A 21,418-nucleotide genomic window follows, 5' to 3' on the forward strand; every position below is an offset into this window, starting at 1 on the left:
TATACAATACCTTATTACAAATGTTGCTATATAGGGATATGTATAATACTTAGAATAAAAAGCCATAATATTTTCCCCAAAATGATAAGAAGGAAATAGGGCCCGCCATTTTATTAATACTAATATAGAAGAAACAAATAGGTATCTACAAGAAGCCCCTATATTTAGTTATATCATCTATTCGCTCTCCAAAGCGATTTCTTCGTCACTTTGGGACTTTCTTCCTCGCTGTAAGACATATCCAGTGACAAAGTTCTTACATCGGATGTAATACATATTCAATATCCCCGGAACCCCATCGTTCTGGAACAATTCACGGTACGATGATTCTAGCCACCGTCCTTTCCAACTAAAACTCGTAATTGCAAGTGCCCCAAGCGTGTATGTCACAGCAGTAATACTTCCGAATACTTTCCAGAAACTTTTCTGGGTTTCGTCAATACTGCCAGCTCCGTCGAAAAGATGCATCCCATAAAATGTCTGCCTAAGTCAGATCTATAAAATCACACTTATGTATAGGTTGGATGAAGAACAACATACCGCCACGAAGCTCGGTGGAAGAAAAATAATGGTGATAATCGTAAAGACAAAGAGGTATCTGTTGAGCTGTCTGCTCCTTACAGCTTCCCGAACTGATTGTGCGTTGAACAACTTTGGGGCACTAATATTAGTATGTTTTTCAATGCAAGATAGTAATATATTGAGGCCAGATTGGTCAAACTTACACCGTCCCGGAGACTTTTTATCTGATCGGTTTTTCGTGTGATGCGGTCGGTTAGGTCTTCCTCAATGGAATCTAGTCTCTCAAGGAGAAATTTCCAGTTATGCTGGACGGTCGAAATAACCGGGTTTAGATGTTCAATATTCATATGCTGTTTTTCTTGCTTGATAATGCCGCACCACTTATCCGTACGATGTATCGCATTTTTTAGCATACTTGTATCATCCTGGATACATGTAGAGAAGATGTATAGGAACTGGAGCATGCTAAAATACAGCTCGGACCTTTGCAGGTCGTCGTCATCATACATAAGATGTTTACGAGACGTTTCTTCAATGATATCCTGGACCTGTTAATAAAAGCACGCTCAAGATTATTAGCATTTCGTCTTGCTATTTAGGTAGTAAATGTGTGGATCGCACCTTGACTATGAGGATTTCATCCAAATCAAGCAGAGTCTGAATCCAGTGTCCATGCCACCTGTTTAGTAGACGCATGCTGATTTCCTGGAAGAGAATCACTTCTTGTGCTCCATAGACCGATTCAATGACTTGTTTGGGGATATCGACACGATCCGCGCTGTTGTCGTGGCAGATAGTAATGACGAATGCACCTGCTTTAGAGAAGTCTGTCAAGAAGACAACCGAAGTACGTCTTTCTGAGATTTTTAACCTCTTGCCCGAGAGCCGGAGAGTTCCGCCCTCTCTATCACAAGGAATCCCAAAGTCCAAGCTTTCTAGTGATCGGTGTAGATCAATCGGGAAATAGCGTAAATGATATTGAAGGGTTACAATGTTGTTTTCCATGACAGAACCATCACCTATAAGTTTCAGTTGTTCCACATCGTAGTGTCGAGAATAAAGAGTAACAAAAGTGTATAGAACATTCGAAAGTGATCTATTACCACCTTTCAAGAATGCATTCATCCGTTTATTCTTTAACTCGGGTTGGAAGAGGTTAAAAAACAGCGCCAAGTCCACGTAGTTTAAAATACCCTTAGCCGTGCCTGCCCACGATGGTTGGATACAACTTCATCACATTAGCCATAAACATAATATATGAAAGATCTCAAAAGAAAATTCTTGCAATTAGGCTGGATAGGCCACTCACTAAACAATACCACTAGGAGCGCCCCCATGATCAATAGGAACAAGGGGTTCGCTATTAGTTAGAGACTCGGATGATACCAGAGCATTTGTTGGATCGAGAGAATATTTGAATATGGCACAACCACTAGACGTGCGGAGTTGAGAGACTTTCTGTAGCCATTCGAAAGACCTCGCTCCTGTGTATTCTCTAAGCTCACTGGAGGACATATTCAGCGTACCGTCGATGAGCATTTCATCGAGCATTATGAAGTCCGGTATAACACCGAGGCTGGACGCTACGTTATCAGTGTTGGGATATCTGTCCTTCCAAAAGGAAGCCAAGAGAGATGCGTCATCGGGCACGGAGGTTGTCAAGGGTTGTTGTGAAGAATCGGTCTCAGCTCGTCCCTCATTATCTGTAATTTGGGGTGTCTTTGGCATTGTTCTAATCAGCTTTGCTCTGATCGAAGTGAATACAAATAATCTCTCTTGGGAATTGACTTACTATATTATCACCAGCTAGACTCGCTGTTGCTGCCATACCTAATGACTAACTAAGGTAGGTAGGTCATAGATTATAGATATGTAACTCTCCTAGAACTCGATTGTAAACTAAGATAAAGGAAGCAAAACAGAAGAAAAGAATGTCGAGCAGAGTTAAAAAGAAGGGAAAGGGGAATATGGTCATGGTTCTAAGTAGGTAAGCTTTCGGACTTAAGACATAAGACTGAAAGAGTTATAATTGCGGCTGAACAGCCTCGAGTTACGAATTTCCAAAAACATTCTGGTGTGCTGCCCCATGCCGGAACTTGATATGCACTGCCCCTCTCGGGAGTCGCAATACGGCAGCATGGCGTCCAATTATTGATTTATCATTAAGGGATGCTGCAAGGCTGTACCCATTTAAGAAGTTGTATCCCGTCTCGCTTATATGCAGACGTCAGCTTTCAGGAGTTATATTTTCTGACAGCCGCGCGAATTAAATTTTTATTTCTACAGAACAAAGCGTCATACCTGCAAACTCCGTGCTTCATATATCGAAGAAACCACAGATATTTTGAAAAGGAGAAATGGAAAGATAGACGACAAGCGATCTAGGGAGGCGCATAAAACCCTAAGAGACGCCACGCCAGAGGTTATGTATGATACAGCGATTAGAGGTTGAGCTGCGCAGTCTCAGTCTTTGCAATGAACTCCCTGTATGGCTCCAGCTTCTTCTCAATTTCTCCACCTTTACCACAATACCTGTCAACCTATTGTTCATAATTAGTAACAGAACATGTAGAGCGTGTATATAGTCCAAAAACGTAGGGACACCCTTATGAGTATGAAGCTCATAAGCGCCTTCAACGGGCCCTATAATATAGACGCTAAGGAAAAATAAACACATACTATCGTGGTGCTTCGACCGATGTAAAGCTTGGGGTCTAGCATTGCGTCGATATCGTCCCAGATATCTTTAAAATACTCGTCTTTCTTCATACGCTCGATAAGGTCATTATTGCCACCCTGTACTGTGTTAACTTTGTACGTAATCAATAGCCCACGGCTCTTGATGATGTTTAATTTCAAGAAAAATGGGGTTTAAATCCGTCTATATCAAAGGTTTACAACGTACTATGAGTGCTAGTTAGTATATATTCAGATGCATAACGAGCGACTCGGGAGGTGAAAACCAAGGTTATGATATGTTGTACGTACCCTCATGCTTGACGACATGGCTAGCTTCGTGAGAAAGAACTCTGACTTTCTCGTGCGCTTCTTGTCGGGAACCTCCTTTAGAAACTATCTTCATCAAAATAGCTTCGGTAATCATCTATAATACCCGAAATTAGTAGACTGCCGGTAAAACATTACGTCGAGATAGCCTCTATATCAACGCTCTTAAGCAAGCATCAAATAGGGTAATTCCTGGATTGTGATGGACGTACGAAGGGAAGCTCCTGCTTGTTCCGCGCATCTATTCGCTTTGGGTAAACAACCAAGCCATTGGTCACGTTGTCAAGGCCGATTAGTATAGCATCAGCTAATAGGAACTACGAATTATCAGCTCTCAATTTCTTCCGGATGAAGTTATGGTGTCGAGTCTCACCATTTCGGGGATGTCTATGCGACGAATAGCTATACAAATTTATACATTAGTGGTATATACTAAACGCGGAAGAAGCCGCTGCTCACCGCTGTCACTATAACACCAAAAGTCAGCGATTAATTCTCGGAGTAAGGGAATCAAAGAGCTAAGACCTGTCTTGGGGGTAACTACTTTCAAGAAAGCTTGATAATAGAGTCTTGGATCCCAAAACAAGCGAAAAGGGTAATGAAAGGGGGCTGCCTACTCTAGGGATCTTTCGAGCCACTGCGCCGAAAATGTGTTGGAGAAGTTGACTGGAAGGCTCGCAAGTTTACGACCGAGCGAGCAGATACGTTCAGAACTAAATTAAGTAAATTAATACCATATTGTGTAGCGGAAATATCAGAACTTTTCACTCGGATACTCCAGTGGGATAGTAAAAGTAGCGAGATTACACGTACCGCATGGGGTTTCTCTTGTATGCCATGGCAGAGCCTATATATCAATGTTAGCTACTGTAAATTATATTATTTGAATCGGAAGTGTAACTTACTTCCGATCTGGTCTTTCTCGAATGGTTCTTCCCTGATTATAGTGTTAGCTGGCGGCGACATGATCCTTAAAGACAGCTTTTTACGGACAATTCCTTTAGATTCGCAAGATGACGGACTAATGAATGTTAGTTCCCAGTATAGCACTGTTAGCTTTATAGATTGGTAAATTGCTTACTGTCAGATGTGATACGTTGTGCAGTAGCACCCAGGCCCGCGATAGCATTAGAGCTATAACCATTAGTCAGTAAACACTTTTACGGTATATAGATAAATCTAGTATATTTTAGAAGCGATGGATTCGTTGTTGAATGTATCAAAATCTCTAGCTTTTCGGATATATTAAAGGAGAAAGAATATCTCAACAATACATACATGCGAAGATCGACCTTTCTTGTATATGTCTGTGTAGATATAGAGTAGCACTGTAATACCTAGGGTTAGAAGATTTTTCATTATGGTTGGGGTTCCCACTTACGCTGGGGAATCCAGCTTTCTCGCAGAGGAGAGCATTTAGTCGATCGACCTTAGCTTCGTCGCCGTTAAAGAGCTCAAGGAATGACGCTTGGGTACCCGTTGTCCCTTGACCTCCCCGAAATCGAAGTTCTTGGCGGACATGTTCGATGTCTTCAAGATCCATGACTAGTTCTTGGGTCCATTCCGCAGCTCGCTTACCGACTGTAATCATCTGGGCCTGGTAATACTTAGCGATGGCAAGATATGATAAATTGTCTTTAAAAACGCTTACAGGCTGATAATGCGTGTAGCCCAGAGTTGGCTCCTCTCGCCACTTCTGTGCAAAGTTGGATAAGTTGCTACGAGACGTTAATATCCCTTAGAAATAGTTCTAGGTCTTCATTTCACAAACTATATGATATTAGTATTATAATCTGACAAATATGAGCGCCTACGCTTCTATATATTGACTTACCCTAATGACCTTGGCGAGCTTAGGTAGAATAAGATCTATCGCATCGCGCATGAGGATCAATTCAGTGTTATCGGTAACTACAACAAGGTTAATAATGATGCTATAGACAAGGGAATACGTCACGAGTTACCATAACATGAAGTAGCCTATTGGGGGTCATTAGCATTTATATGGTCATGCAATAGGTATTTATAAGATGATCATACCCCAGCGTGGATAATACCGGCTGCGGCAGGCGCTACAATACCATAAGCATGAACGTGGCCCATAACATCGTGACGGCGACGACGTTCTTCTTCTATAGCGATGTCGAAGTCATCATTTGTCACGGTAAGGTGGGCTCGCATCTGTTCGAGCGCTTCGTCCGTGACTATGGCATTTAAGTCAATAAAGGTAATTATTACGGTATTAAAGGTTATAAGCCTTTAGCAATGGTATTCTATAAATTTACTATGGGGGAATATTCAAATACGCAAGTAAGAGCTTAGAGGCAAATAAAAGCAATCGATCACTTACTAGACTCGAGGCCGAGCTCCTTCTCGGCTTCGGCAAGCCATAGCCAAAGTTGGCGCCAAGTGCTGTGTCTGCTCCTCTGGCTGAACAACTTCTTCATTTCCTCGCTGGAGTAGCGGGAATCCAGAGGCGTTTTGTAATAATCGTAGCCCGCCATTGTGAAATACCGTTGTGCGAAGCCACTCGGGTAGGTTGATAAATATGATAGGCGTCAAAGTATGATTTTATCGCGCAGCGAGTTGTAAACGTACCTGGTGGGATAGAGGCGCACAGCTGGAACTTATGAATGAAGAAAAGGGGTTAGATAACCCGAGGTAAGAAAAAAAGACCTAACCTGATCAGCCCAGGGTAAGATCACAAGGCACAAGAAGAAAATAAAATAGCTTGAAGAATTCGTGTTATAGGTTTATGTAAGGATGCATCATGCGCGGAAGACGAGTATACATGTACAATACGAATGTTTGTCCTAGGGCCGATAATTTTCATATTGCCATTTGGCGGGGTGGACGGCGTAAAAAAAACTCTATGGAGGGGTAAATTGAAACCTTAAATAGAAGGCGGTGAATATTGAGCTAAGACGTAGTTGCAGCTATTGGTGTGGATTGGCCAATTGATGTCAGGCACAAGCATATGAGTGCATACAGTGCATACAATACCCCATATGTAGGTACCTAGGTACTTACTTTGCTGATGATTGAGGACGATCCTTTGTTATTTTAGCCAATCAGAGGTTTTATAATCTAAAGGGCATTACACTCTCGTGTAACCAGCTCCCACGCCGAGAGGACTTAAAAGACTTAAGACTATAACTAAACCAGCGCTACAATGCATATCTCTTCCTTCATTATGCCTTGGCTATCGTGACAAGAATGACTTAAATTACAATGCATATAACTTGGAGAAGACTAGGAGGCAGATTAGATTAGATAGTGGACATTACAAGACTGTTCACTGCGTATCAGGTGGTGGCATATCCCAACTTCTTATGGGTTTTCCGTTTTTCTTTCTCTTCCCCAGGGCCGCGCCCCCATCTCCAACGAAATTCATAACCCACTCTCGTACCCTTCTTGTTTTTAGCAACTGAGGATGTGCTGACTTCGTTGATGACAAGTCTCTCATACTATATAATCCGCCTTGATCACCTCTGTCCAGCTTTCTCCTATAGAGGAGGTCGACCTTGGTCAGACCCTTTCTCAAGCTGTGTCCGTGCACCTTTTTCATGAAGACGCTTAGCGCGACATTCCGGAGAAGCACGATGTCCTGTCTGCGAAGTTCTCTGAGAATCTTGCTAGATGATTCGCTAAGCTCCGATGAAAGCCAGAAAGTGATGCTGAAGCCAGATTTGGTTTCATCACCAACGAGAAGCTCAATTAGAGAATTTGTTGAGCCCCACCTGGTTCTCACGGTACGTGGTTCAGCAATGGATATTATGCCGACGATCAGGTTGACAGTCATTGTCTGAGGTGTGATGGATTGCAGATGCGACGCGCTCGGAACATCTTCGAGATCACTGAGATGAGTTGTCTGGGCAATTAGAGGCTGATCCTGGCGGGTGGATGAGTTACTACTCCGGATAGAGTCATATAAACTTATGTCCTCGGTGGTGTTCAACGAAGATCCGTCAGTACTGAAACTCACAGGCAGCTGAGAAGATGGCATATCATCGTGGACTGCTATTGAGTGGTCGTAAAATTGCTCTAATAACTCCTGGCTTGCTTTGCCGGTTCCTGGCAAGTCAGAAGTAGATTCGAACGAGGGCGTAAAACCCGTGAAAAAGCCATCGTCTCCATGATAATCTTGCCTCACTTGATGAAGCTGAGAGAAGCCAGTTGGTAATGCAGTTCTTTCTAGAGGTATCGATCTCCAGACAGCAACATCTGGGGAAGGTCCTATAGCAGTACTTTCGGTAACCGAGATTGGATAAGTGTCAAGTCGAGCAAACTGTGATATGGGGTCTAAGAACTGGTTTAAGAGACCTGACTCTTTCCAGTCCAGCTTATGACTTTCTGGTGCACCTGCGAGAATTAAAATTCTCCGCACCATCACGACCTAAGGAAAAAGCATCATGTCCTCAAAGAAAGAGCAAATATCGTGCGAGTTATATGAGTAGAATTATGGTATAAATAGCGAACAAAGTTGTCGTCGCAAAGCATGAGCAAGCATGAGCAAGCAACGTTCAAGAATGACCATCAATTAAGTAGCAGGCGACGTTTTAGGTAACAATTAATAAATTCTAGGCAGTCAGTTAGCTAATATAAATGCCAAGAACAGCCCCGTCGCCCCACATAATTTAGGTACTTTAATTCGGTTTGTTGATGCAGTCTTAGTCGGACCAATTACAACAGTTTGCGATTTGTTTACATACTTGGACCGGGGGGTCTTGGGCACTGACCAAGCTGCATGATACAGAATTGAACCACTTAAATTTCCGCTTCTATTTCTCCAATACCCAATACTCAACTAACGACGTACAACCCTTTTGAAAGCTTTCTATATCATTAGGCCACAAGCATTTCTCTTTTATACTGGAACACCATGTCCCAGGAGACGGGACTCTGGAGTGTTCGGCGACCACGAGAGGTATGATACATGATGCGATGCGATGCGATGCGCCTAATTTGTAGCCCCTTTAGCGCGACGGGAATATATTACATGTATGGACATACCTTAGGTAGCTAACTAATTTTCGCTAGACCCTTGGTGGCATCAATCCTAACTCTGCTATACCACAACCCGCGTCGGCAATGAAGAGATCAAATTCAATCGGACATGGAGGGGGATTTGGAGGTAGCCATATGCGATCCGTATCGGGATCTAGGCAATCCCTTGCGCTCGGGCGTTCTAGTCAGCATATGTTCTCCCGATCGTCGTCCGGTACGAACCTAGCCGACATGGGAATGTCTTCGGTGAAGCGCTCCTCGTTCCAGAATGTTCCCGGCTCTACAATAAAAAGTTATGCGTCCGGTGGCGTACCGATGCGAAATTCGGAGAACGAACGGAGGAGCAGTGTCTATCGTTCCCGAACCTCGACAAACGGCCCTGGAAACCACCAGAGCTTTTTCCAACAGGCGCCCCAAGCAGCTGGTGTACCGCGCGATCCACGACCGTTGAAGGACCGCTCATTCCAAGCGCGAATAGGCCAGGAGCTTTTGGACTACTTATCGCAACACAACTTCGAAATGGAGATGAAGCATACTCTATCACACAATATAATCAAATCGCCAACCCAGAAGGACTTTAACTACATGTTCCAATGGCTATACCACCGTATCGACCCGAGCTATCGCTTCCAGAAAAATATCGACCAAGAGGTCCCTCCGATTTTAAAGCAGCTGCGTTATCCTTACGAGAAGAGCATCACCAAATCGCAAATCTCCGCGGTAGGTGGCCAAAACTGGAGCACATTTCTGGGATTACTCCATTGGATGATGCAGCTAGCACATATGCTTGAGGGCTACTCGTCTAATCGCTACGATGAAGCTTGTATAGAGAGTGGAATAGACGTTATTAGCGATCATATTGTTTTCGACTTTCTAAGCTCAGCGTACCGGGATTGGCTTGCTATGGACGAGGACGCCGGTGACGATGATGCCGAGAAAGTACTTGCACCCCATGTGGAAGATATGGCGGGGGCTTTCGAGAGATCTAACTCCAAGTACCTATCGGAACTTGAGATGCTCGAAGCGGAAAATGCTAGGCTGCTCAAGGAGATCGAGGATCTCGAGAAGTCTACTCCAGATCCCCGTGTTCTCGACAACCACTTCAAAATCATGGAAGAGGACAAAGTCAAGTTCGAGGAGTATAATGCATTAGCTTTATCGAGATCTGACAAATACGAAAGCCGCATCCAAGTTTTACAAGAAGAACTTGACAAACTGATGGAGGAACTGAGGGAAGCAGAGGAAGAACGCCGCGCATTACAGAAGGAGGTTGACGACCAAGGTATCAGCATGCAGGATATCGACCGCATGACTTCCGAACGAGAAAGGTTACAAAAAGGTATAGAGTCCGCCACCCAGCGACTTGACGAAGGCAAGAAGAAGGTAGCGGAGAAGGAAATGGAAGCCAGCCGTAAGCTCGACGAGCTAGAGAGGCTTGTTGACAAGTACAACACGCTCGCTTATCAAATCGGTCTCATTCCTGCGACGGCCGTCAATGCCAAGGGCGTTGCATACGAACTAGCAGTGACTGTCAACGAGTCGGACTTTACAAGCTCTATGATGAAGGGATCATACTCGGGCGGAGGGGGAAGCGAACGTCTACTTGCCGATCCTGTGACAGGCTACCAGCCAGCACATATCCTCAACCTGGAACTGCGCGGACACGTTAAGAACAACTTCCTAGCTTTGCGCAAGGAGATCTCGGAGCGACGGACTGCGGCTATGGATGCCATGATGAAGGATCACGATCTGCTTGACGGCATTAAGGAGGCAATCGAGGACAAGCGGAGCGAGGTCGAGGCTCTGGAACACAGAGTCAGGGCAGCAGAAGAGGAGTATGAGAAGACAAAGGAGGTATGCAGATATCATGGCTCATACCTCGACGACTACTTGCTAATAGGCGCTAGGTCACCACGACGCAAAAACTTGCCTCCGATGCGCAGATCGAAAAGATGGAGAAGGAACTCGCCAAGATGCGAGCTCAACTCACCGAATCGGTACAGCTTATGGAGCAGAGGGAGATGAACACGAACATTGAGTATGTCTTCCATCAACTTAGAGCCATTTTGTTTAGAATATATATATATACTAACATTAAAATCAGATACGAGCAATTAACCCTCCGGGCCAACGCGCTACGCGAGGAGCTGCACACAGAGATCGAGAGGATGCTCAACGACATCATCAAGTTCAAGGTGCACATCCAGAAGAACCTGGAAGACTACGAGGGCTTCGTAACTGACGAGCTCGAGAAGGAGCTCGGCAGCGACGAGATGCAGGAAGATACCCGCGGTGTTGATATTTGATTTTGCCCGGCTGAACTTGCGTTTGAATTTTCACGATGCTATGCTTTACGGAGTTCGGTTGGATGGGTGCGATTGATGACCGTAATGAGGATTCCGTGGACGTTATTGAATACGGGTGGGAATGGGTGCCTGATGTATGTATGTCCGCGTGCTCGTGGATAGGACAGAGCGCAGGTTTCAATATATGAGTAACAACAGAAATTTGATGTTTTGAAGTTGCCTTGAAGGGATATTTATTCTGACAAATGGGCTTGAGATATCCTATACTAATAGGTCCCTTATAGCCATATATGAACAATACCGTAGTATTATAATGATTATATGCTCATTCCCTACATATGTTTTCAGTATGCATCTCGGTGAGGTAAATGTCGTTAGCTTAAGACCACCTCCAACACTAAATACTACTTAACCCAATCGGATGCTCATAAATATTGTAACACTTATTATAAATGAATAAGATGAAATTGGCATAATGCTTGGAGGATACCTATGATATTAGTAACTAGGTTAGAAGGTCTTATATTGTAGATGTAGATAGCGAGTTGCTTACCTAATCGGAGTTTAATAGCTACATAGCTCATTCACATGCGAGCATGTGAATCCATAGTGGGGTTCGAAGCTCCAGGGGGAGTACAACAGCTTGGCTCAACTTAGAGCCCCGCCAAGCATCGGTTCCATATCAACTTCCGCCGCAACAACTCCCGCCGCAACAACTCCCGCCGCAACAACTCCCGCCGCAACAACTCCCGCCGCAACAACTCCCGCCGCAACAACTACTATACCATATCATACCAATTCACAACCACATCCATCCCTAATCTACTCAGCCCCTTAAACCAACACTCCATCCATCCATCCATCCATCCATCCACCCACCCATCTCACCATGTCCTCAACACCCACACCCACCACCACCACCACAATAACAAACCCCCCCTCCCAACAACCGCCCCCCTTCGACTTCCCCCGCGAATACCACTTCCCCCCCTTCTTCACGCGCCAGACAAACCTAACAACCCACCACTCCCAGCTCGAGAAGTGGTCCTCCCTCGTCCTCTCCTACGCCCGCCAGCACCGCCTCTTCCGCCTCTCCCTCTCCTACGACGGCACCCCCTACGAAGACCTCTTCCGCAACCGCAAGCTAGGCCGCTCGCTGCGCCTGTCCGACGCGCGCCAAGTCTTCGAGTTCATGCGCAAGGAGGGGCGGGCCGAGCCCGTCGCGACGGGCACTGGGACTGGGAATGCAAATGCAAATGCAAATGCAAATGGAGGCCCTGCGGGCGATCTGTACTGGGTGTACTGGCGGACGCCGGAGGAGTGGGCGGCATTGGTCGAGGCGTGGGTCGACGAGACGGCGCAGAAGGGCGCCGTGTTGACGTTGTACGAGTTGACGGATGGGGAGGCGACGAGGGGGACTGGTGAGTTTGATGGTCTCTTTTCGTATATGCCTAACCTACCTCCTTATCCTATAATACGAAGGAAAAGAAATAGGAACATGGTAAAAGCTACGAGTATGAAAAGTCTACCCACGCTAACACACACAAATCACAGAATTCTACGGTCTCGACCCCGACCTCCTCCAAAAAGCGCTACAAGTCCTCGTCAAGCGCGGCAAAGCACAAATCTTTGGACAGGAAGACCAGCAAGGTGTCAAGTTCTTCTAAACACGCACCAACCCAAGTCCAAGTCCAAGTCCAAGTTAAAGTTAAACCATGATTTGCTCTACTAGTAACTGCTGTGCTCAAGTATATGTTCCATAATATATACAAGACCCAGCAACAAGCAAGTCCCATCCTGCTTACTTGTATGGGTACGAAGCTGCTACTTGAAATAGCATGGCGCGGTGGATGGGATAGATAGGTTAGGTAGCGGTACTTACCCCTAGCCGCGGAAAAGGAAGAACAGTAAAGATGCGAGAGAACATGCTCCAAAACGCCACCCCGACCCCGTCCAGAACCCCTAGCTATGCAGCGGAAACGCGGAACTCATAACGCAAGCATTACAAACAGATAAAACACAAAAATGGTATTCGCCGCCACAACCACGAACCAACGCCTAGCCTCATTTTCATGCGAAGAAGTTCGTCACCAGGTACCTCTCGTCAAAGCTAACCTGTTGGCTCATAACAATATCGAGCAGCCAATCAGCCGCAACGATACGCGGCTCCATGTTACCCTTGCGCGCCATGTCCTCAAACTTCTGCCATAGCTTCTTCTCCTCGGGGCTCGTGTTGCTAAGTAGGTACACCGGCTCGGGCTCCCCGTCGTCGTCTTCCGGCGCTGTGGGTTTGATCGTCGTCCCGCTGCGCGCACCGTACACCATGAATAAGGCGCCGTTGGCCTCGGCGATAGCTTGGTAGCCATGTGGGCCGTTCTTGATGCTAGATGTGCAGTATATGGGCATGCCCCAGAGGAGCTTACCCTTGTTCGTTCGCGCTCTCTGGACCGAGATCTCGAGCTTGATGCCGAATTTCCTCTCGTTCTCCTTGTCTTTGAGGATAAAATCCAGAGGGTCTAGAAGCTCTTTTGTATCTAGACATTCTTCAATCCAGCTCGAGGACACAATAGTAGCGCCCTTAGATAGATTGCGAAGGAACTTGACTGTTCGTACTAGATGTGGAGCTACGAGATAGTCGCACTGTTGACCATCTGTTACCACGGCAATGCCGAGGTCGCGTAACTTTTTCTACTAAGATGTTAGACAAATATAAGATGAGATGAGCGTTCGCTAAACTTACTCGGTCCGCATCCTCCTTATATTTCTCATTGACCCACCGCTGAAATCCGGTGAGAACTACCCTCATACTAACATCCGGGAGAGTCGGTCTTGCTTTTTTCGCGGGCCGCCTCTCCAACTTCATCTGTTTCTCTTCGCCTCCTGTACTTGGACTCGAGAGACTATGGCGGTTTAGATTTTCTCGGTCGATATAATCAGCTGCCCGTTTGCCACCCCAGAGGCCATGGCCATCCTTAAGCCCTCGTTTCTTTTCCTTTTCGTATAGAGCAATGTCAGGCGCTAGGACCGATAACCTATTTAATGCCTTATCCTTGGCGCTTCGGCTTGAAGAAACTGTAGAAGGTGTTTCGTTTTCTTTACCGGCACGGACGTGACGGCCCTTAGCCGGAGTCTTTAGCTCGGACGATTCTCTACGTTTTCGCGGTGCTGGTACTCCAAATACTTCTGTAGTTTTTTGCGCGTATTCGGCATCCGTATCTTTCATAACGTCAAATTCCTTGTGAGCTTGGCGACCAATCGCAACACCTTCAGCCGGGCCTTCGGAGAACGAATTCTCATTGGCCATCTCCAAAATCTTGCGCTTCCGCTTTGATGTTGGCGTAAGCTGCTCTGGGCCACCGGGATAATATAACGCTCGTAGTTTCTTCTCATCAAAAAATGTCTGGCCAATGACCTCGCCAAGATTCGTACGAGCCGGGAAATGAGTATACTTGGGTATTGTTATGCTTTGCATCTCGCACTTTGCGTAGCTCTCTTCGATCCAAAGGTGATTGACCATATTGATGTTCCAATCTCGAGCAGCCTCACATTTCTCGCTGTTATCTCGGGCAGTGATAAGATGTGTGTTATCGGCCTTCATAGTCTTCGTATACATTGCGCCAGCAGCAATGATCAGATTCTCCAGGTATATACGAGCTTCTCCTCCGTAGTTTGACACCGTAATCCGCATGTCCTTGAAACCGGGGATACCGTCGCGCGGAACAGGATAGTGGAGAAGACGCCGTAGAGGGGACGTCCATTCGTTGTAGGTGATCAGATAATATAACCATGACAGATTTCCAACGATCTTCCCAGCCTGCGCGGCGTGTATGTATTGGGGCCCATCGCGATATTGACAGATGAACCAGTCACACTCTTTGACATTATCAGTCATCTCACCCCCGCCATCGTTAATAAGTCCTAAAATAATATCCCTGAGCCGATTCCTAATCGACAAGTCTGATGACAACATGATCTTTTTTCCGTCAAACACGGTAAGGCTCGGACGAGATCTTAGAGCGTCATCGTCGGGGCTGGGTAGATAGTCTGGTCGAGCAGAAGTGGCACCCTCAAGGTGTTGGCTTGAGGGTACTCGGATCGCATCCTCGGGATTGGCACGTAGGTACTCCGGGTCAGGTAAAAGATACGGGCTCTCGTCAATTCGCTTTCCCAGCTTGAAACAGTCGTCGAACCTTGATCAGGTTAGATCTATCACCTCATATATTTAAAATGCAGAATATGCTTACCAATGAGGAAGAACAATCTTGCATTTGAGCCTCTTATCCATAGCCAGCTGGCATTTAGGATGGTCCATGGAGAGAGCACAGATATGGGTAGTAAGCTTGGTGACATTCTCCGAGTCCATTCCTCCCATGGCCATTGTAGCACCAATAATAGCTTCTTTATCGGTAGGCGGGATATCAGCGCAGGACAATACCACGTCGGAGAAGATCATTCGAGGATCAGGCGTAAAGGGCCGTATCTGAGCTTGCTTCCCCTTGGCTAAGGATGCCGTGATCCACTTAGACTTAACAACGGGGATCATCATACCCGTCGCGTCGGTATACTGGGGGAAATCGATCGAGTTGGCGATGACGTGGGTCACTTGCGAGAGTGGCAAGAAACCATCACGTTTCGCCGCCAAGACTGAGCCACCAAACTTGACGAGACTTTCGGAAAGCTTTAATAGTGAGTATTAGCTGTCAACAATGGATTCATCAAGAGCCACGGCGTACCTCGGCGATCAATCCCCCATTTAACTCCTTACTAAGGACGAAAGTAAATGCGCAGAGGCTAAAAAGCCCACCGGACTCTTCTTGCTCCGCCATATTGAAGATATTCAACGCGGATTAGTCTTATGAGGGGGTAGTGTCAGTAATTCAATGTATTCCTCATGAATGCGATATCTTAAAATTATGAGACGGGAAAAAAGAAAAGTGTAGAATAGAACGAAGTATCTGCACCAGCGAGTACTAGTGGTTGATTACCTAGGTGAGCTGAGCTGTCTGTTTTATATCAAAGGATGGAAGAAACGGATTTGACATCAGACCAGCAAGAAAAAAGGCGGGACGGGTTGTTTTCTAGAATTGCCCGACGCGTTTTGGGGCAACGGGGCAACGTACTTAACGCGAGAAAGAGTCGCGGTCAGCTGATTATAGTGGTTCTCTTACGTGCATATCCCGCTATGGGATCTATACATACCTAGGTATGTATTGTATTGTACATGTATTATCGAGACCGGCACTACGCCTCTTAGGTTAGGTAGTTAGTCCTTTCAACTTACAGCTTTCAGCAACGATAAGAATAAGAACAACATGGAATCTAAATCTAGAAGAACGAGTGTCTTTTTATATGTTTCTAATTAATTAAAATGGCGTGATATAATAGATATATCAAGCCGATCATGAGTCATAAAAAAGTATATTTTGTTCCAACAGACATTATCTGGTTTTATCATTGGTGCGCATTCCTCAGTGTTACATTGGGTCACGATTCTCTATACATACATAGCATCTTGGTTCTCCTGCAGAAAGGCTTCGTAGGCGCTTCTGCCTGCAACACCGCACATCTCCAAGAGGCCTCCTAACTGACCTCGATGCGATGCTGCCCACTTGCTCCCCTGAAGATGTACAGCTGCCTATTTCCTTTTGTTTCGGCAGATTTGCCAAGATTCTTTGACATTTTCTTTCCATCAATCAACAACACCTTATATTTCTCGTTCTGGTTGGGAGTCGGGAGTACTAGCACGCCAGAGGTGCCCTCAGGCACATTATAGTCTAATGTATAGCTGCCGTTGCTATTTACCGTCCAGCTTGCGAAGTATTTACCCAGACTGGTTGTGAAGCCACCTTCAGCATGTGATAGATCTCCAAACTGAGGCGCAATTCGCCAAGTCGAGCCCGCGAGACCAGTAACACTGAGACCGAGTATGTATTCCGTCAACGCCGTGACCGGTCCGGTAGCCCATCCATCTAGAATAACGTACCGTCAGTAATTATTACTCTTTTCGAACCCCCTTTACTTATATAGAATGGGGATAGGAGGGTCAACTTATAAATTTAAGGAATTAGGTACTTACGAGAGTGGGAAGTATACGAGTAGTTCTCCTCATATCCAGCATCGTGTCGGTAGCCCCAAGTTCCATCCACCAGATAACCCTCGACCATGGTAGACTGCGTGCCATTTTCATTGCTTAGGTACCAACCCCAGCTAGTACGAATCAAATCCAAAGCCCGCTGCGCTTGGCCCGCCAACAGATGCGCTTGGATTTCAAACGAAGATATAAACGTCGACACTTCGCCAGTTAATTCCGGACTTTCTGCTCCGATCGGGGTCCAGTTTTTAATCAAGGAGGACGATATATCCTGCGCTTGATCTGAAGTGGTGTTCACCACATCGAAAAGCACTGCCAAGGCATTGCCATCTTGAGGATGTAAGCCAGTATTAGTCCCCCGAGATTCGAGGCTGTCGTGAAATGCACCAGACTTCCCGTCCCAAAGTTGCGCATTTATAATACCTCTTAATTTTGCAGCGGCTTCGAGCCACGTCGAATTCACCTCAGTTGTGTCGCCGACCCAAGTAGCAAGAGCAGAGCCAGTTATCAGCGTCCGGTAATAGAGCATTTGCGCCGAAGCCTGCGTACTACTAACATTAAAGCGACCCCAGTCGTCTGTATAACCCGTGATATTGAGCAAGCCCAAGGACGAATCGAGCTGGTTAGTAACGAAGCTCATTGCTAAGAGATACTTGGTCCATATTCCTTGAATGAAATCCACGTCTCCAGAATAAAGGACATAATTATACGTCCCGATCATCGTCCACCTAGAGAAATAAGTATCTTAGTGTAAGTCTTTCGACGAACCGCCAATATATGAGGTCTTACATGTGGTACGTATCGCTATTTTTAGCGAGAAGTGGCGGGCCGGAAAACGGGAGCAGGCCGTTTTGTTCCTATACGTACGGTGAGATTGAGTTCACGCGAAGAGAATTCGCGTGGGCGAATCTTATATGAGAGGTAGTACCGACCTGGATACCATACAGCGTCGTCAATGAGTTTCTTACGCTCCTAAATACGATGAGCAATACTCCAGAACTATAGGGAGTCTAAGACTAACTCGATATCGCCAGTGCTATAGAACGAGGCAGGAATCGCAACACCCATGTCACCGGGCCAGACGGTCCTGTCACGCTTTGCGCCATCGGTGTTGATAGTGTCGCCTACGCCAATATTCCCGTTATTCAGCCATTGGCTCTCCGGGGCAGGCCAGACTCGCCCAGTCAAGGGATGAAGAGCATTTGTCTGCAGAGTCTATAGAAAGTGGAGTTAGCGATTATACAATGTCTTATTATACGATGTCTTAGAGAAGAGCGTCTGCATTTTACAAGACTCATTCCACGGGCTCCTAGGTGGTAGAAAAGGCTGGTAGCGAGGATAGGGAATCCATATACAACTAATATATACTCACATAGGCACCGCTATACCATATTTTATTAAGCAGGTCGTCACTGCTATGAAAATACCCCTGATATGCGCGGAGGTTCGACCAAGTTGGCTGGAAGGATATCTCTAAACTGACACCGGTGACTGTAACAAAGGATGCGGCCCCAGTAAGGAACACTGTCATATATCGAAAACCCCCACGGAGTTGCTCAGTCGGCATTTCATACGTATGGTTTCCGGCTGAGGAAAAGTTGGCGTATAGTGCGCCATCATTCCTTTCAGATATGTCTGCGCTCTTGTCTGAGAACGGTCCAATATAATCTTTAGCTTCCGTAAAGGCTATGCCAAGAGCTCCCTCGCCATCAGTAGACGACACGGAGTACTGAATCGTAACAACACCTCCAACTTCGAGACCGAAGTCGTAATAAATGCTTGAGTTGGTGCTGGTCAACGAAGCTGATTCTATCGAAATGTTTTCTCGAGTGTCCAACCGGAAGACGGCCTTAGGGGTAACGGTGCGTGACGAGGGAGCAAACATATTTGATTCCCATTCGCCAGGGAATGCAGCTGTCTCTGCGCCGGTGCATTTTGTATCTCGCCAGCAGGACTGGGCGCTAACACCTCCTAGGGACACCAAACCCCAAACTATAAGGCCGAAAACAAAGAGGAAATGAGACGCCATGCCGAGACACAATATATAGGTAATTAATCTATTAGATATACCCTAGCCCATTAAGACCCAACCCTATGGTAAAGGGATCGGGAATAAACTGAGACTATATTTATAGACATCAGTCTTGTATGTGAATTGGGTCGCATAAGCGGTGATGCTATAAGCTCGCGTGATGTAAACAGTACAGTAGTGAATGTGCATTACATAGCATTGGGTAGCATATAAGACGGGAAGGTATGCTCTGCTCGTCCCATCTTCCTGCCGAGATCACCGCAGGCAGCCCCGCCTGAACCAGACCTAGGCCGATCGGATGACAGCATGTTGGAGACTATTAGAGACCAAAGACAGGAAAGACCGGATGAGGCATGTGTCGAAAGCCGCTCATTTGTCAACAACGACTGTTTGTATGCATTCTAGACACAGCTAGGCTTGTTTGTGATCATGGGGTTATGCGGGGGGGTGCTTTGTTCGGTGGCTCGACAGGGCCAGCAGGGCATGGGTATTATTCCTCCGCCGAATATAAGCCCGCTATAAGCCCGCTCCGTTCTTTGATCCACTTGTCTCCGGTATTCTGGTCTAGAACCCGTACGGATTCCGAGATGTCTTACAAGTAATCAATTATCTAATAACTAACTACCTAGTTATAGTAGAACTTTATATTACATAACATCGTCGTTGAAATCTTACACTTGTGGCGGATTAGTTCAATACGACTTTACGATTTTATACAAATTCCTAATAAGGTATGTGCCTCCTTTAGCTAAGGTAGCGTGCGAAGGACCAAAGGGCCCTGCTGCATGCAAGATTAGGTTTAGAGACATCCACGCTGCCGGATTTCGTGGTAGCAATCGCTGAATAACGAGCTAATTGTCTTAAGAGTTTACCTACTCGTCCGATGTATTTTTCTTCTTCTTCTTCTTCTTCTTCTTCTTCTTTTTTTAGTAAATGAGGAGATACTATACTTCGAGGTATGACGAATAATTGCGCGTTGGCGAACTGTAAAAAATATCATCGCAGGGTAACCCAGGTCGCAGGCTGATCTAGCAGACAAACTTTATCGTCTAGCTGGATTTTACCAGACGATTTTACCAGACGATTTTACCAGACGAATTAACCACGCACCATGAAGCCTTCGGATATTTCGGTAGGTTCGACTCACGGTTCCATCTGCGAGCCGAGGCGTAGATAAAACCAAGCTCGGACGATATAACGAAGAATATTATAGTGGCTAGATATTCCGCAGTTTGATCGTAACTAACCTACGTCGCAAAGTCTCAAGTTCTTCTTTCTGTTCAATATGTATACGCTCAGATGTCCTGTCTCCAGCGTGGCGAGGCTGAATAACCGGGATTGAAGAGCCCCGTGAACATGGGGTTTTAGATTGAAGGTGTGTGTGTTTCTGCGGACCCTAGTTGATGTACATATCGAAGAAAGCAAGTAAGCACGAAGTTATTTCTGAATATGGCGAAAGGGAGGAAGATTGCTAACTAACCGACTGAGTTGGGCCCCTATTAAGTGCCATTCGGGGCATAATAGAAAGTGAAATAACATATTAAATATAAGAGGAGTATATTAAGAGGAGTATATGGCATTGGCCTTCCCAACTTTCACCCTTCACAAGGAAACATCATCTCGGCGAGTGGGTTGGCCGGGCTTAAGCTAGATCGAGAAAACATTCCCGTTGCTAGTTTGTCGCTATTCAATTTATACGAATATGTATAACACATTAACTAGTTATATATTATAGTCATAACAGGTTTCTATTTACTCTGACCGAGCTATCAAGTAGAACCCCTTGCTTAGATCTCCTCGATATGTACTGCACGAAAGGCAGATCGTGAAAAATGCATTGCTAATCATTTATTTTAGGCTTGCACTAAACTTGTAGCGGACTTGAATTATGATGCAGTGGGTCGCGGGAGCCGGGATGTGTTCTATGTAGTATGGCTTAGGTAGGTACAATACCTAGGTAGGTACCGAATAGCAAGTTACATAAACCAGCAAACCAGCCGACCAGCCTGCCAGCGCTTGATACCACCTACTTTAGTGCCAATTAGTACTGTGTAAATAAGCTCTTTAGTGGGATCAGTTCCCTATTCCAGGTGTCCACACGTGACAATACCTAGGGTATCCAGGGGGGTTTACCTGCTGTAAGATAAGCCCGAGGGGAAAAAAAAGAAAAAGAAACGATGGCCAGGCGCCGGGCTCCTGATGGCGCTAATGCAGTGTTCTAACTTCTTAAAAGAGGGACCACAATGGGGACGTCGATGACTGGACTGGAAAGCGAAGAAGAATTGGTTATCCTTCCATCTTATGTACCTACGTATGGAATGGATGGATCTGAATAACCATTAAAGCCATTAAACCATTAAACCATTAATACCACTACCAACCACCATAGGACTTTTGACTTTTAGACCTCTCCCTTCTTTCTAGGGAATTTAGGGAATGACTTGGTAAAAGAAA

The 21,418-nt window shown here is 45.8% G+C and overlaps 7 protein-coding genes across 7 annotated transcripts; 2 read left to right on the top strand and 5 right to left on the bottom strand.

Moving 5' to 3' along the window:
- Positions 1-10: 10 nt before the first annotated feature.
- Positions 11-3,008, bottom strand: F4813DRAFT_343441 (uncharacterized protein). The gene is made up of 7 exons (XM_049241536.1): positions 2,824-3,008; positions 2,315-2,735; positions 1,832-2,241; positions 1,144-1,750; positions 726-1,070; positions 541-651; positions 11-480 (listed from the first exon to the last, which is right to left on the bottom strand). The coding sequence occupies exons 2-7, from the start codon at positions 2,348-2,350 to the stop codon at positions 178-180; spliced, it is 1,812 nt and encodes a 603-aa protein (XP_049104055.1). The 5' UTR covers positions 2,351-2,735; positions 2,824-3,008; the 3' UTR covers positions 11-177.
- Positions 2,964-6,032, bottom strand: F4813DRAFT_384805 (adenylosuccinate lyase; the record flags this gene model as incomplete). Its single annotated transcript, XM_049246153.1, has 19 exons — positions 2,964-3,062; positions 3,202-3,318; positions 3,421-3,426; positions 3,511-3,594; positions 3,741-3,845; positions 3,902-3,930; positions 3,988-3,995; positions 4,146-4,241; positions 4,342-4,375; positions 4,434-4,465; positions 4,522-4,549; positions 4,610-4,662; positions 4,807-4,835; positions 4,910-5,125; positions 5,180-5,224; positions 5,363-5,439; positions 5,493-5,508; positions 5,569-5,732; positions 5,879-6,032. 19 exons carry the CDS (start codon positions 6,030-6,032, stop codon positions 2,964-2,966), a joined length of 1,392 nt encoding a protein of 463 aa, XP_049104056.1.
- Positions 6,033-6,594: 562 nt separating this feature from the next.
- F4813DRAFT_343451 (uncharacterized protein) lies at positions 6,595-8,112 on the bottom strand. The gene has a single exon (XM_049241537.1). The coding sequence runs from the start codon at positions 7,916-7,918 to the stop codon at positions 6,824-6,826; it is 1,095 nt and encodes a 364-aa protein (XP_049104057.1). The 5' UTR covers positions 7,919-8,112; the 3' UTR covers positions 6,595-6,823.
- Positions 8,113-8,332: 220 nt separating this feature from the next.
- F4813DRAFT_343452 (HEC/Ndc80p family-domain-containing protein) lies at positions 8,333-11,291 on the top strand. The gene is made up of 4 exons (XM_049241538.1): positions 8,333-8,455; positions 8,569-10,389; positions 10,443-10,573; positions 10,640-11,291. Exons 1-4 carry the CDS (start codon positions 8,411-8,413, stop codon positions 10,839-10,841), a joined length of 2,199 nt encoding a protein of 732 aa, XP_049104058.1. The 5' UTR covers positions 8,333-8,410; the 3' UTR covers positions 10,842-11,291.
- A 439-nt stretch (positions 11,292-11,730) lies between these two features.
- Positions 11,731-12,508, top strand: F4813DRAFT_384808 (ESCRT-II complex, vps25 subunit; the record flags this gene model as incomplete). Its single annotated transcript, XM_049246154.1, has 2 exons — positions 11,731-12,262; positions 12,396-12,508. The coding sequence occupies 2 exons, from the start codon at positions 11,731-11,733 to the stop codon at positions 12,506-12,508; spliced, it is 645 nt and encodes a 214-aa protein (XP_049104059.1).
- A 403-nt stretch (positions 12,509-12,911) lies between these two features.
- Positions 12,912-15,667, bottom strand: F4813DRAFT_384809 (BRCT-containing protein; the record flags this gene model as incomplete). Its single annotated transcript, XM_049246155.1, has 4 exons — positions 12,912-13,529; positions 13,582-15,031; positions 15,086-15,519; positions 15,575-15,667. 4 exons carry the CDS (start codon positions 15,665-15,667, stop codon positions 12,912-12,914), a joined length of 2,595 nt encoding a protein of 864 aa, XP_049104060.1.
- A 488-nt stretch (positions 15,668-16,155) lies between these two features.
- On the bottom strand, positions 16,156-19,482 carry F4813DRAFT_343465 (glycoside hydrolase family 78 protein). The gene is made up of 6 exons (XM_049241539.1): positions 18,305-19,482; positions 17,954-18,147; positions 17,865-17,904; positions 17,722-17,789; positions 16,918-17,660; positions 16,156-16,810 (listed from the first exon to the last, which is right to left on the bottom strand). The coding sequence occupies exons 1-6, from the start codon at positions 18,959-18,961 to the stop codon at positions 16,422-16,424; spliced, it is 2,091 nt and encodes a 696-aa protein (XP_049104061.1). The 5' UTR covers positions 18,962-19,482; the 3' UTR covers positions 16,156-16,421.
- Between the last annotated feature and the right edge of the window lie 1,936 nt (positions 19,483-21,418).

This window comes from Daldinia decipiens (genome assembly GCF_022478715.1).
Source record: "Daldinia decipiens strain CBS 113046 unplaced genomic scaffold F4813scaffold_2, whole genome shotgun sequence".
NCBI lineage: Eukaryota > Fungi > Ascomycota > Sordariomycetes > Xylariales > Hypoxylaceae > Daldinia > Daldinia decipiens.